The sequence below is a fragment of the Lasioglossum baleicum genome, chromosome 8 (genome assembly GCF_051020765.1).
Source record: "Lasioglossum baleicum chromosome 8, iyLasBale1, whole genome shotgun sequence".
Taxonomy (NCBI): Eukaryota; Metazoa; Arthropoda; class Insecta; order Hymenoptera; family Halictidae; genus Lasioglossum; species Lasioglossum baleicum.
This window is the reverse complement of record NC_134936.1, coordinates 8020230-8037334: the sequence shown is the minus strand read 5'-3', so window position 1 is coordinate 8037334 and position 17105 is coordinate 8020230. Positions and strand designations below refer to the sequence as shown.

At 33.7% G+C, this 17105-nt stretch overlaps 1 protein-coding gene across 1 annotated transcript in view; it reads right to left on the bottom strand.

Annotated features, from left to right (window-relative positions):
* The window catches only part of LOC143211137 (uncharacterized), a 505477-nt gene that overhangs the window by 398743 nt on the left and 89629 nt on the right, over positions 1–17105 (bottom strand). Inside the window, exon 2 of the mRNA XM_076428597.1 lies at positions 14838–14985. Coding sequence (XP_076284712.1) covers positions 14838–14985 — 148 coding nt within the window. The remainder of the gene's footprint in view (positions 1–14837; positions 14986–17105) is intronic.

Here is a 17105-nt window from a genome sequence, read left to right as displayed (position 1 = left end):
GGCTGACGGATATGCTACAAACGAAGGCACATTACTTCCGGGAGCGAATATTCAATGTTAAACTAAATAGCAATTACCGGATTGCCAGGCTTCGTGTATTCATTATTTACCCAAATTCACGAATATTGAAAGGAATTGAAGCCGATAGAACCTCAATATTGTGCATCTATGCATTCATTAGTTATATACATTTTTAAATAGAAATAAAATTGAAGTTCTTGTAACACCTCGACATTGCAAATCTTGATTGATATATTGTTTAGACAAGAATATCAATATTGTGCCTCTATACATTCATTATTTAGATAAACTTTTTGATAGAAATGAAATTGAACTTCCTGTAACACCACAACGTTGCCAATCTTTATTGATATATTATTTATACAAGCATAAGAATTAAATTGGAGTTTTATGCATTCATTATTTATACGCGAATCTTGAATAGAATCGAAGCCGATAGAACCTCAATATTGTGCATCTATGCATTCATTAATTATATATATTTTTAAATAGAAATAAAATTGAAGTTCCTGTAACACCTCGACATTGCAAATCTTTATTGATATATTGTTTAGACAAGAATCTCAATATTGTGTCTCTATACATTCATTATTTAGATAAACTTTTTGATAGAAATGGAATTGAACTTCCTGTAACGCCACAATATGGCCAATCTTTATTGATATGTTATTTATACAACCATAAGAATTAAATTGGAGTTTTATGCATTCATTATTCACACAAATTCGCGAATCTTGAATAGAATTGAAGCTGATAGAATCTCAATATTGTGTATCTATGCATTAATTAATTATATACATGTTTAAATAGAAAAATAAAATTGAAGTTCCTGTAACACCACAATATTGCAAATCTTTATGGATGTATTGTTTATACAAGCATAAGAATTAAATTGGAGTTTTATGCATTCATTATTTATACAAATTCGACGAACAATAAATAGAATTGATGCTTTCATAGAATTTCAATATTGCAGATAATTACGAGCACATTGTTTATACAAGCTCTTGAATAAGAATTAAAGTGAAGCATCCATAGAATCTCAATCAAATCGAGAAAGCATGAAATTGAAGCTTCCATAAAATCTCAATCTGTTTTGTGTCATTCTGAAAACATCGAAACCTTTAGTACAAGAAATAAAATTGTATTTTGTCACGGTAGATGAATGTAAAAATAAAAGTTCGCATAAACATCCACAGTCTAACAATAACATAACAAGAATAATAAAGGTCTGTCGAGTGAGTGAAAGATACTAAAAATAATAGCGATCGAGATTGTGAGGTTATCGTTGCGGCAATGGTTTAAATAACAATTGTAGCGATATATGAAGATTAAAATAATTTATATGCTGTAGTCTCTTAATATTTACAACATTAATTAAGCCAGAGCAATTTATTGTCACTTCGCGTAAAACTGATTTAAAAAGCGTTTAATTGCGGCCAGTGTTTCTGCTTAATTGAACGAAAGAACTGTTGCGCGTTTCCAACGAATGTAGAGAAATTATTCCGTTTAATTAATTGCGCAAGAAACTTCTAAATTGCTCTGTCCATTTATTCTTTATTATTAAACGCTGGTGAACTGAATAACAGTCAAATTATTTAATGTAATTCGTTGATAAGTAAACTGTTTCGGGATGATTTAAATACTAACTTATTAGCGGTTTAACCAACTGACAAATTAATACTGTGGAAATGTCGGAAACAAATGCAATAAATATTTAAACGTTATAATCAATTAATAACTTCGGGTTTTAATCACTTATTAGTATTTCTGAAACATATATCTCGCAACGTTCCTGTACAATTTTATAACTAACATCTAGTACAACATTTTTTGACGTTCTTACAAAAATTACTTCCTAAAAATCGTGATAAGCGAGAAATTCCTTCTCTAATTGTAAATTAACGACTAATTACAATAAAAATAATACTGTATTCATACAAAAAATACCATGACCTGGTCATAATCAATATAACCATCTTTGTGAATGTAAATATTCTTCCCTTAACACACACAGTGGAGTAAATTTTAAGGTTTATTAATATTTTCAAGCAATAATATTGCCAATATCAAGAATAATATTGCCGCACTTCCCATAGTCTATATAATTTTTAAGTAAGAAGTAAATCGATGGTCACAAACTATGCAAAATCTTCGTTTATTTAAGCATTTAAAATCTATCCACTGCACGTAGTTATTCGCCTCAGATTTTATAATATATTATTATTATTATTATATTTATTATAAACGGACCGAAGTCCTTTTACAGAAATGTTTACAATAGAATAAAAAAGAATTCACGTAAATTAACTAAGAGGGGACATGCACAAAAATGTGTTAGAGTTTGCATAATGCGATTTATAGGATCTATTAATGCATTTATTAATTATTTGGTAACTAATCTAATAAAATAAACTACTAAAAGTAATTACTACTAATTAATTAATCCATTTATTAATCCATTTAGGATTTATTAATCCATTTATGAAAATGAAATATTCATTCAAGCACATACTGTAACAGAAGTCGCGCAAAATTGAGACAATTGTGTGACAACCAGTGTCCTCACTCTACCTTCCCCTTCTACGACACTCTTCCCCCACTCCTCCGCCGCTCGGTCACGTGACGCGTTCAGTCTCTGTCGTGCATGTGTCCCTCTGTCACGTGACTAATCCGGTACTGACATAGAGATGGATATTTTCTTCCCCCGAATCTGACGACTCAGGTAACAACAATGCTTCGGCGTCCGATATACCCAGTGTTCAATTAATCCGAGCAAATAATGCAAAACAGTGGAGTCCCCATGAAACATGCAATAGAGATCGTTTTTTTGCGAATTTTCGGTTGGTAGACATCCAATCCCTGGTTCGTAGAACGAAGCACAATACATTCAGTTGTGTTCGGACCACTATCGACAGAAACAAAGCACTCGCGGCACACCAGCCCTTCCGGCGTAACCAATTTTTATTCGGAACCTCAATTTTCGACGTGTTCCACGAGAAGTCTAATCCGCCCCAGGATTCACGATCGGAAGTGGCCATTTCCTTTCGACGCGTCTCGTCGTGTTGCAAAGTTAATGTTTACTGCGCCATGGAATAATGGATCGCGCAATCGTTATCGTGAACCGCGTTCGTCGAAAAATATTTAGGTACCGACTGGGAACAACAGTGTACGGTGTTTGAATTATAAATTACGACTTCGAAACCGGACTACAGATGGACGGTTTATTTTTATTGACGTGGGAAATATCGGGGATGTTTATTCCCGACCGAACGAGTTTTAAATACACCGAATAGAGCACTCGATGAATAGTTCACGAAAGAATCCGTTAATCTTTCAGCGTAACCGCTTATATTTGAAGGAGGGACGAGACCTGATTGATATACGTGCTCTCGTTCTCGTTCATCGGTTGGAAATATTTATTAAAATTGCGCTGTGGCTAAATAAGCGTTTACTTTAATAATTTAGAAGTGACGGTACCACTAGTTCTTCGATAGAACGTGGGCTTCGGCGATCGGGATTATACGAATGCAAGGATAATAGTATTTTTTTAAAATGTAGTTCGATCGGATAGTAATCAGGGACCATAACTGTTGAAAAGAAAAAAAAAGAAAAAAAGTAATAGTTATTATTAAATAGGTAGTACAAGTTTCAAATGGTAGACAATCAATTATTTCATAAATTTTTTATTCATGCAATTAATTGCTACAATCAAAATTTAATATAACAAACGTGAGTTTTTCCAAATTTTCTCCTGACTTACATTGCAAATCGTCTAGCGTTAATTTTAGAGCAGAAAAGGCTCGTTTCGAGCAATCGAAACAGTTTTTCTTCATCGATAACAATTATCGAGGAGGATCCAATTTTGTGAACACTAATTAATTACTAGACTGCGGATGTTCATGCAAAATAAAAATGTTTTGCTCTGATTGTGGGAAGCAGGAATAACATAAAAATTGATTTCATCCCTTAACGACTTTATTATTATTAATGTTACATTAAAAGCAACGTTACAACATTCTTAAATATTTAAAATCCTTTACTGTTTTATGTTTCACCCAACCAAATTCTGCATAAATGCATAAAGATCCGCAGTCTACTAATAATTGTTATTTGTAACGAAAAAGTATAAAAATCGATTTTTAAAAATCATTTTGTTCTTCGAATTCTTTTCTTTGTGTACATTATTTTAAATTTCAATAATAATCAACTTTTTATTAAGGATTGTTGTCGTAGAAAATTTTAGAGAATAACTGTTATTTTTGGTCCCTGACTATTTGTTTGCGACATATGGTACCTTCTTTTGTTCTCTTCTCGATGAATAAACAGTATTGATGTAAAAACAAACGAGTTTCTATTACAAATGTCCACCGATCCAGAGGTGTAGATTCAACGTTTTCATACATCCTTTTATACACTCAAATTTTGATATAATATTTAAAGCAATGCATAAATAAAAGCCTGAAAAATTAAGAAAGATACCGAAGATTCTGTAATTGTCAAAACATGTGTTTTCCAATATTTTGATTGCAAATCCGAGTCGTAGAAAATTCTAATTTGTTGTCGACGTTGCAACTTGAACGAGCAAAGTAAATACGAAAATTTCGAGTCGCCCCTGCACGGGAATAAAATTGTACAACGAGCACTCGCAAAAGTTTGAAGAAGTAGGTACAGTTATATAATAACTTCTGCCGGAAAGAATTGGCGTGCATTTTCAATTGTACGCAAGGAACCAATACCGATGCAACAGAACCGCACGAAATGCACCGATGTGCACACGAGTAAACCGCAGCCGACTAATTTATTGGCTCGTTCCCTCTTCGTCATGACTGCGAACAGAGATCGAGATCGAGGGCACCGATTATATGTATTCGTGTATTTAAATGGAAACTCTGTACATGTATATTATGTTACAGACCCGTTCGAAACCCTCTTGACCGATGGATATTCGGGGAAAAATTTCCTATAAAAACTTGGAATTGCGATTATACTCCAGACTTCGTGACTATGTATTTGCTCAAATAATAAGTTTACTCCTAACAAAGCCTCGGGGAATATTACATCATTATTTACGAGCAAAAACAAATGGTTGTGAGAATAAAGGGAACTTTTATGGGATGAGATTTCATTCAAGTCGATATTTATCGCCATGTTTGGAAAGGGTGATACAAATGAGAATTCATTCGAATAAGATATTGTTAAGGAAAACCACGAACGTTCTATTTTAACAAAGTGTTTTTTAATGAAATGGGTAGTATATTTTGTTTATGTTGCTTTATATAAACGAGAAGCTTGAATTTATTTAGATTTTCTCTGGCTTTTTATAATATCTTTATCAATTCAAAATAAAAGCTGCCTCAATCAGTTGCAAGAAAAACTAGTTACATGCAACTTGACTTCATCACAATGTAATTGTGTAAATGTTTTTTCTATTTGCTGTTTCATCCTATAACAATTAAATCATTTGTTTGCAACTTTAAGAAATAAATACACGAACCTCATCAATAAAATGTCACTAAAACCCTAAATATTAAACGTTCTCAAATCTAAATCATAAACGTTTAAAATTTATCAACACATATTTGGGCGACAGTATTACACATCCAGCCTGAAAAATTATGCAAAAATAATTTGTCAACGGCCTGAGAAACGTAAAAGGATTAAACTAATTAACAATTTTTGTTTTATGATATAAATTGCCTTGAGTAACGTGTTAGAATAAATCCTAGGTGAAGCAGTTGAGCTCGAAACAACGGGAAACGTCGGGTTTAATGAAATTTCCCTATGAGTTGGTGCCTAACAATTACATGCTGCGTCTCATAAAACTCCTATCCAAGTGATATTTCAGTTGCCCAGGTTCCGTCCAGGCCGTGGCATGTTTTCAGTCGGTAACAGCGAAAATCTCGGCCAGCGGATCACGAGACCGAAAAGAGGCCTCGCCTCAAAGCCCTTTTATTCTCTGTGCGCAACGAGGGTGCTCGTATTTCAACGTTTGTCGCCGAAAAGAGCCGCGACAATAGAGCCGAACAAATTATTCGAAGCGTGTCGTTGATCCATTCACCAGTCGATGCGATTCATCCGCGACTTATGAAAGAATGTTGTTAATTCCACGGCTGGGGAACAAGGATAAGACACGACCTGAGACCATATATGTACATATGTATACCTATAGACCCGGCATAGGTATAGTATGTGTATAGGAAAACCGAGAGTACAGCTCGGAAAAGATAAAGGACAGTGTGACGTCACAAGATAAGTCTTAAGCAGTCTTAAGATAATTTCAAAATGGCTGAAACGGCAGACCGACGCCGACACTACGCCATTATACACTTGCTCCGTGTAAATTTTGTGTAGTAATACATCGATGGCAAAAAATAGAAATTAAATTGAATGTTATTTCTTCCCTGAATGATTGTCATAGAGCAGAAATCATGTATTGACATTTTCAATTTTTAAAATTTTTCAACGATTTTGAATTTCGTCTACTCAATTTTTTCGTAAATGCATAAAGATCCGCAGTCTAGCAATAACTAATCACAAGCGAGGTAAATGTAAATTGTGTAAAACTAGCAGTACTACCTTAAAATGTTGTAAATGTGATCAATTTATATGCAAAAAACCATTTTGTAACCTGCATAATATGCGAAAGTTGTTAATCTTCAGAATCAAATATCGCGCGATTCCTACAATAGTTAATATATAATACTATTATTACTTTATACCTTAATCATATATCTTAATAAAACATACAGAATAAACGTCTGTATCTCAAATACAGTTTATAATAGATAATTTCATGATACACAATGCCAAATTCTTTGAAATTATCCTGTCCATTCTTCCCGCGTACTCTGGGTACATGTACATGGCGCACCCGCTGATCCCCCTCACCCCCCCCATATAAGCCAAGCGTAGGCACTGTCGATGAGCATAGCTTATACATCTTTCGAGAACGTGACGTCACACTGTCTTCATCTTTTCCGAGGGGAAAATTATCTGCGCCGGGTCTATAGGTATATGTATACATATGGTCTAAGGATACGACATACCCTCCTGTTGTGGCACTAAGCGGTGTCGAGCACATAACTTCACAAGAAGAAGAAGAAGGGGGTAGCGATTTCCTCATTATTTAAAAAACCCGCGATGAAAAATCGCGCGCACGCCCGCATCTTTACGGTCGACGTAATCGAGCCGATTGCCCAGTTCGACTACAATGCCGGGCCGAAACAATCGCGGCCGAAAAAAAGGCAAAATGGAAGGAAAAGGTATCGCGCGCGACGCTGGCGGAATTAACCCGGCGCTATTGTTGTTAGCCGCTGATCTGACCACGTTTCGCGCTTCCTGCGTGCCCTTATTATCCAGCAGTGTTTTCCCTAATGGCCCGTGTTCCGTTACGTGCCCGCAGCTCTCCACCGCCTGATTTTCGATTCCGAGGGAAATTTAATTAAAAGTTTCCAATTAAACGCGACATATAATTAGGGACAATCGCTTAAATTCGAATCACACCCGCCGGGTTTTAATAGCCCGCGGATTTATGGCTCGTTTTAGAGCGGATCATTTGCGATCACGATGGAAATGATCGTCGGGACGCTTGTGTGTCGGCCGTTTGCTGTTTATACTTCGTGTATATTGACGCTGTATTCCGCTCGTGCCGACCGTTTCCTGCTCGATTTGCTACAATTTTGCGCTTTAATTAAATATTCGAATAAAACGCTCTCGTGTTTGTTGAGAGTACCAATGTTCGGAAAGACAATAGAGGTCTGTCCTGCCCGCCGACTGCCACATATCGAATATAAGTGACTAAAGTTTATATATATCGGCACAATTAAAGCCCTGGGTCTTCCGTTAACCCCTTGCCGTATTTCAATGAGTCACACTCGTCGTCAAGATTTTAAGATAAGAATCGAAGATAAGATTAAGGTATTTATTCATTTGTTTATTCAATAACGCGAGAAGTTACCTCGAAAATGGCAAAAAGTAATAGAACAGAGTGGAAAATATGTCATTGAATAAATCTATGAATAAATATCTGAATTTTAGCTTTCAATTTTAATTTACTAACGCTACGAACTTTCGTTTCAACCTAATATAAATGTTTTGTGTTCTTTTTATGAAATAAAATAATAATAAAATAAAATAAATGTAGTCATACAAAAAATACAAATTTTCTTTCGGGATAAAGATGTTTTTATCACTGTGACTGTAAAGAAAATGATACGGCAAGGGGTTAAAAAGTGTTATTTTACAAACGCTGATTTTTAGAATTAAAAATTTTTCAATTCTAATCTTCACAACTAAACAATAGCGCAAAATTTAAATTACAACTCATAAATGCAGGAGTCTTTATTTAAAAAATATACATAGAGGCTGAGATATCGAATTCGAAAAATTTCCTAGGAAGCTACGTTTAAGAAAGGTATACTTGACTCAAAAAACAGAACTTTAAAGCTCAAAACACAAAGACAATTTTAAAATTCACATACAAAAGTTGTGTTGCTAGTTTCTAACGTGTATTTAATATCAATATCATTCATTGAATTATTATAATGCCTGATTATAATGAATGAATTGATGAATGATTATAATTTTACACAATTGTATTAGATGATTGCATAAGTTCGTGCCCGATTCTCATAGATGTCGCAAACTGTACTGCACGCCGGAGTGTAAAACAATATTATATAGACAGCATTCTTTTCTGATTGTAGAAAAGTCTTTAAAATTGAACCATTGAATTTTATTTTCAAATCGGGCACGAACTTATGCAATCATCTGATACCACATTACTGTTCACAAAGTATTGGTACATTCCGATAAAAAATTCTGAAACAGTATTGTATTGGTGAAAATTGATTACCAGATCGATACACACGATAATAATCGCCTCCTCTTTTACGAGTTCATCATTCCTCGAAATCCTCGGCCAATCACGAGCATTTGCAGCACGATAGAAAGAAGAAATAAAATACGCAACCAATTCGAGCAACCCCCTAATCTCTCCTTATCCCCTATCGAATAATCCGAGTCGTGACTTCTATCACCGTTCCGTACAAGCGAAGTAACAATTTCGGCAGCGGAAACGCGCCGGTTGGGGGCGTCGAGGCGAGCAACGCGACTTTTATGACGGCAAGACGACCCCGAGTCGATTAACTTAATTAGACAATCGGCTAATGAATTCCAGGATGGCCGCCATTAGGCGGCCGAGCGACGACCGACTAACGCGCATCCTTAATCGTATCCTCGTATACGATGTACTCGGAATGTGCCGCAATGGTTGTAAGTAAAACTTTATTCCTTTCCGATCCGATCCCTTTAAGACACCCTATGCAATTTCCCTTGTTTTTATAGTTGTCATGATTAGGGACAATTTACAATATTAATCCTCGTTCCACCGAGCTATTTTTGCATTTTTTACTTCGATATTGAAGGTACTAGTAAGTCGTCAAGAATATTTAACATTTTTAAAAATAATTTTCAGCTTAAGAATATTTATTCCAAAAAATATTTTGGCATTTGGACAATATTGAAATCTGTTGAATATTTTTATAGTCAAATCAAAGTAGAGGTTCAATTTTGTTAAAATTCTATACATTAACTGCATAAATTTATTCGATAAATAAAATATTAATTATTTGAACAAAATATTTTTAAACGAAAAATTACTTTCTTTATTATATTTGAAGTAGACTTTTTCACTCTCTCTCTCTCTCTCTCCTACATATTATATTTATTTATTATTTACTCATTTTCTTGTGTACTCTGTGTGAATGTCTATTCTAATTTCTCCTTTAATAATGATGTTACGGACAATATTAATTATCCTTCATTTTATATATAAATTAAAATGATAATAAAATTTTGTTTAGTCAGTAAATAGATCTTTTTATTGAGCGAAGTATTTTCGTTAAACAATGGTTTGAGGTATGAATAAATTCGTAAAATATTTTATAAATTATCTTTTACACTGTTTCCGTTATTGAATTTATTTATATTTAATTATTATTTAATATAGCCTCAACCACTTTGGTTATCGACTTCTGATATTGCCAAGGTTAAGGTACATTATGTTTGCAAAATAAAATGTTACAAAAATTTTAAAATGCAATTAATTAGTATGTCTCTTAAAATATTTGAATTCTATTAATCACGAAATTCGGAATCTCTGTTGACAAGTGAGAGACGTTCGCAGCGTCTAGGATTTCTCGAAACTACGGTAATGCTCGATCATTTGTCTCAATTCTACTTCGCCACCTGCATAAGAAGATATCATTTTTCATTCGATTACAGACTCCCTTTACACTTTCTGTTCATTCAGAATAATGAGTGCTCAACTTCATGCGGCTGTAAATTGTTTAATACCATCAGAATGAGATTGAGTAGGGTTGAAACGATTAAATATCTGCGAAGTTTACAATATTTACGAAGTATTCGGTGCTTTCCAGACTCTCAGAACTTCCGGAATACTCAAGACTTACGGAACTTTCAATATATTCGCGGCTTTGAAGTGTGTTTTAATTTTCGGATATTATGGAAACCTCTGAAGCCAGTGTTTCTCTTGAAATTTCGTTAATAAAGGTATTCAAAATCCAATATTGTTCCATTTTAGTTTCTCAATCGTGTAGTATTACGTTTAATAGAGAACGTTGATCAAACAGGTTCAATTAATTCATAATGGAGGAAATTAATCTATTTTTAGGTAAACAATCTTATAATTTTACGGTAACTCTTATATAATATGTAACAGTTTCATTATTGATAAAATTATACACATTACATACCATTAAATATGTTCAGTGATTAGCAAATTAAAAATGCAATAACACTGAAATTAATTATATTAAATTCGTTATTTTATAATTGTTGGAGAACATTACATAGATATAACAAATACTGTGTGCTGATAACAATGAGACAGTAAAATATTTCTGGAAATTCAGTTTCGTACAATTTTTAATACTGTAACTTTTTATGAAGAATATAAGTTTCTATTTTATTAGTGATCTCTTTGGAAGACAATTTTGCACAAATTACAAGTTATATAAATATTTAAAGTCTTCTGATTAATGTCACAATTTATTAAAGTGGTGTACTATAAAATTCTGAATACAGTTTTCAAAGAATTTCAAAATTGTCACTATAAAGTTTCCGCACTAAAATCGCGCTTTGTGGACCTCCTTGTAATTACATCATCGCCCCATAATGTCATTCAGTCGGCTAATGGTAAATGAGCCTCGCTTCAGTCTTGTTAATGACCAAACAGAAATAGTGATGGGGCGGAACAAAATCGAAATAAAGTCAATGGACTCTCACAAAAACCTGCTCTAAGTCATTCGTGTTTAGGCTGCACATTTTAGGCATTTATGGCGGAAATGAGTAGGTGCAATTTAAAGCAATAGACGACGGACAAATAAACGGACGAATAAAGAAAATATAAGGGACTACGAAATTAATGGTTTCAGAAAAGTGCTGTTTGAAAGCGTAAGTAAACTTTTACACTTTCTGTTAAAAAAAGTCTCTTTTAAGGTAACTTCAGGCCAAGTTAGACCCAGCAATAGTGGTCTGACTTTACCAAAAACATATTTAAAATAATTGTTATTTCGGACCCCTGGTAGTAATAGAGGTTTGGCTTTTTCAAAAACATTTTAAAAATTACTATTTGGTACCTCTGGTAGTAATAGTGGTTTGGTTTTTTCCAAAAACATTTTAAATATTTGTTATTTCGGACCTTTGGTAGTAATAGTGGTTTGGCTTTGTACAAAAACATTTTAAAAATTGCTATTTCATACCCCTGGTAGTAATAGTGGTTTACTAGTTTTAAAAACATTTTAACAATGGTTATCTTGGACCTCTGGTATTAATAGTGGTTTGGCTTTTTTCAAAAACATTTTAAAAATTGCTATTTCGTACCCCTGGTAGTAATAGTGGTTTACTATTTTCAAAAACATTTTAAAAATTGTTATTTTGGGCCTCTAGTAGTAAGAGTGGTTTGGCTTTTTTCAAAAACATTTTGAAAATCGTTATTTCAAACCTCTGGTAGTAATAGTGGTTTGATTTTGTCCAAGAACATTTAAAAAATGATTGTTTTGAACCTCTGGTAGTAATAAACGTTTGCCTTTTCCCAAAACCATTTTAAAAGTTGTTATTTTGTAACCTCTGTTGGTACAGATGATGCTGTTGGTACAGCTGTTACAGTTTAAAAATTGTTATTTGGAAACTTCTGGTACTTTGTCTTTTGCAAAAAAACATTTTAAATATTGTTATCTTGGACTTCTAGTACAGCTTGTCAAATCTAGCTGTTGCGGCTGACCAAAACATAGGAATGGGCAAACAAATACAAAGATTAACAATTACTTTGGACAATAACCTCGGTTTTTTGGACAAAAACAATAACAATTATTTTGAACCTCTGGTGGTAATAGTGGAAGAAAAATGAAGAGCATCGCAGAACAGTTAATAAAGAAAAATGAAGTTGCCTAATTCCGATTCGGTGGAGCAACAGTCCGAAGATCGGCAAGTAACGAATCACAGGTCCGAAAACGGGTGGGCACGGGTCGATAGCAACACGGATGCCTCTGGCATGCTTTTTCTTCCCGAAACTTTATTCTCCTCGTTGCTGAGGTCGATGGAAAAATTGCTCGTTAAATTAAATTCCTGCGGTAGCTCCGCCGCGATGCCTACCGACCTGGCCTCAGATAAAACCGAGCCGGCTTCAAATTGGTTTGAGCCTCTTTTGAACGGGGTCGATAGAGTTTTGTTTCATAGCTCAAGCACCGGACCAGAGTTATGTTGTTTTGCTGTGTTGCTCGAGTGGTCTGGCAGAATTTGGTTGTCGGTTAATTTATCTATTCGGGAAGAAGGCGAACGGAAGTATCCTGCTTGGCAGCGCATCGCTGAATACGCTACCAGGATTCGCTAAACTAGCAAATATCGGCAGCCACTTTAACATTTGCCAAGAGACTTCGCGCTGTATTTGATAGTCGCTCGAGCATTTGCCAAGAAACGAAGTTCTGCTTGAGGTTCTTTTTGAATTTCCTAAACCCCTTTTATTATTTCAGTTGGTATGGGTCATATCTATTTATTATCCTATTATTTAATAATATTAAAAAAGATGGTTGCACAAGTTCTTGCCCGCTTTTCCTAGATGTCCATCATTCATAGATGATTATAGAGAATCAGAAGATTATATTATAGACCATAGAGAATTGTTTTCTAATTGTAAAAAAGAATGGTGACTATATAATCTTATTTTTCTAATTGTAGAAAAGAATGGTGACTATATAATTTTATATTTTCAAATTGTAGAAATGAATGGTGACTATATAATTTTATATTTTCTAATTGTAGAAAAGAATAGTGACTATATAATTTTATTTTTGTAATTGTAAAAATGAATGGTGACTATATAATTTTAATTTTCTAATTGTAGAAAAGAATGGTGACTACATAATTTTATTTTTCTAATTATATAAAAGAATGGTGACTATATATTTTTTTTCTAATTGTAGAAAAGACTGGTGACTATATAATTGATTAATAAAGCTGTACTCTTTAAAATTTAACCATTACATTTTATTTTCAAATCGGGCACGAACTTGTGCAATCATGTGATACATATTGACATCGAGTCATATTAAATGGAGTCATCAGTGTTCTTTAATTAACTATATCGATTTTATTTCTCAATAAAATAAGTAACAATTGTATGTATATTTACTCAATTAAATATTCAGCATTATAGACTGCGGATCTTTGTGTCAATATAATTTATATTAATTGTAAGAAACTTTTTTTTCTTCTTTTAATAATTTCAATAAGTAGAAAATGACATAAAAATATTTGATAATTCTTCTAATTTCCTTACACTTCCGTATTTCAGCTAATCCATTTTTGTCATAAATTCATAAAATCCACAGTCTGTTATAATTACGAGTCATGGGATAATAAATGGTCATTTATTTATCAGTGCCATTATCAGGTCGAGAAATGAGAAGACTTCGTAGTCGACTCGTAATAGTTTCAAATGATTCTTTTGGTTTTTAATAGACATTTTGATTCTTTAAAGTGAGGGTAATGAAAAGATAAATCGTTTCATTAACTTTTGTTCTGTTAGTCTGGAGTGTTACGTTCTACGGTATGCAATTTCAAGCCACAAATGGACAGCAATTTATAACTGAACCGTTTATATCCTTATACGATACTTCGCCGGTGAAGTAGATAAATTGTGAGCAAGACTATAAATCTAGACGCTCATAGAAAGAACCACCCGCCGGTCTTTTAGCGGGTAAAATTGACACATTTATTGCAAACTTTTGGTTGCCGGTGCTTTATATCGCTCGGTTTATAATAATACGGTGCTTATAGCGTCTCATAAAAATCGATTACAAAGATGTACAAGGTGTTTTCCGGTAGCCAGATGAAAAAATATTCTCATCGAAATTAGTTAGTCTTCAGTCGGTTTCATAATGCAATAGGAAAAACTTCGAAGAAGAAATTTATTGATTAAAAACCAGTCACCATCATTTTTTTAGTACATACCCAGCTAGCACAAAGACGTGTTTAAGACATCTGTTTGACGTCTAAAAGACATTCAGGAGAAGTTCGTAGAAAAATGAAGGTGACTGTTTTTCACGAATAAATTTCTTTATTGAATTTCTAATTAATTTTGTTCTGAACATTTTTACATCCGGCTACAGGAAGTGTCTGAAAAATCGTGGCGGCAGTTGCTCAGGACACCCTGTATGTATGTATATCCGAATTTGATATTAGTCATCCATTGTGCTGCAATAATTAGGGATTGAAAATTAGTTCTGACTCACCGAGACAGCCGCTGTCACGCAAACGTCCTGGTATTGTAAGCTCGCGGAGAGCTTTTGTTGTTTGACAATTGCCAGGTTCAGGAATACCGTGGAGAGGTGTTGATCGATCGGCAACAATTGCGGAATCACCGTCATGGAAATGATGCGACTCATTTCAGCGTCTGCGATCAAAAATGATTCATTACATTAATACGACTTTAATTGTTCACCGTTGGTCGCCTGTTTCATATTTGTTGAATCAATAAACGGTATACGAGACGTATACGCTCCCGAATACTAAGTAATTAACGTTCTTATATAGGAAATAAAATCAAAAGTTGTTATTAAATAAACATATATTGCATTATACAAACACACACATCAAATACTTCTATACAACATTTTATTGTATGATGTAATAATTCATTGCTTATATGGAAAATGTGGCTGCTCACTTCGAATTTGCCAAACATCAAATAGAATAGAACAATAACACAGTATTTAGTAATAATTAGAATTAAATTCATATTCTATGAACACATATTTCTTTATTTGCAATATATGTTTGTGTAAATATTTAAAGTTTATTTACGTTTCTCTTATAAACCCTTCTTCATAATTAATTTTATTAATTTATATTTATGTAACCATTCTAAGTGTTCTCATGGCATATTTTAGAATGTGTGCAATAAAAGTTCCTAAGGATAACATTTTTTTAGCATAAAAATTTTACAATTATTTTAATAATTGTAAAATAAGAACTAGAATATTGTACTTGCTAAATAAACCACATGGTTTGAAGCACTAATAGACAAATAAATAAATTTTTTTGTTCAGGAACATTTTCAGGAACAATACATACAGCAGAGTTGGGCATTAATCGATTAAAATTTTAATCATGATTGATTGATTAATGTATACGATTAAAAAAAGAAATCGTCGAAAAATCAGCGATTGATTCAATCGTCAATCGTTGATTAAAAAAAGGAATCATCGAGAAAAAACGTACATATAACAGAATTTGTATTATGGTCAAAATGACAATACACCTAAACTCAGTTTACATTTTTTTCAGTATTCATACAGTTCTGATTACGTATTTCATTTCGAAATTTCAGCAGTTAATCATTGATCAATTATCCGATTGACGATTAATAATCGCGTTTAATAAGTATTTAATCGATAACCACAATTTTAACGACTAAACGAGGAGATTAATTGTTAATTGCGATTAATGATTGAAGTAGAAATTTAGTCGTCAATCGTCGATTAAATTTTTGCCCAACTCCGACATACAGCGAATGTACAAAGTATTCGTACACCTTTTAAAAACGAATAACTTTTTCAAAATTGAACCCAACAGCTTGAGCTTTTTTAAGATGTTAGAAGGATTAGTTTACTAGCTAATGTGTAAGTAATTTTTTAAAAAATTGTTATTGGTCACGATTCTGAAAGAGAAAGTAAGATCACGATTTTTAAATTTGTTATTTGTGCCTGTAATGAACGAAACTGTAGTGAACAGAAATTTTTAGAAAACGATCAGTTTGTTATAATTAGGTTTCGTATCTTTATGCATTAATGGCTTATGAAAATTTTCAAAAAAGGCCGGAATATAAAATTAGATAGAATATCGAACGAGTTTTACTTATTCCAGATCTACAAAGGCACAAACGACCACTGAAAATAAGATTTTATTTAATTCCACTTTCTCTTAAAATTTGCCCAAAAAAATTTGAAAATTGCATAAACATCCGCGGTCTAGTTACAATCTTCGATTTGCATATCTAATGGTCCCAAACAAGGTGCTACGCCACGACAGGAAAGAGCAGACACCATCGATCTGATTCGCGATAAATAACGTTCGAGCCGAGAGGGGAAACAGGAGCGACGAAAAAAGATAAAATTTTCAACGAGTCTCGCGTTAATTAGACGGGAACTTGAAATCACATTATGAGGCAAGGCAGCGCGTCGTCGCAGGGGGTTGGCAGCGGAGCATCTCCGAACTTCATTTCACGAAGTCGTCTATCTTTCAGCGCGCCTCGGGGTCTCGACTCGATGAGAGAGCAAGGTCTGTCTGAAAGGCATTCCTGAAGATGTCCTTTGCACGTCCGCCATGAAATTCCACGACGCGACACCGTGGCTGGCTGAATTTTTCATTAAATTAACGGCGCAACAGGTCGTGTATGGTCGCGTCGAAAAGAATTGTTTAAATGTTGCAGGAAAGAAGCGAGGCGATCTTCTTTTTTCCTTCAACCCCCTCCACTCTGTCTCTGTCTCTCTTTGCAGCAC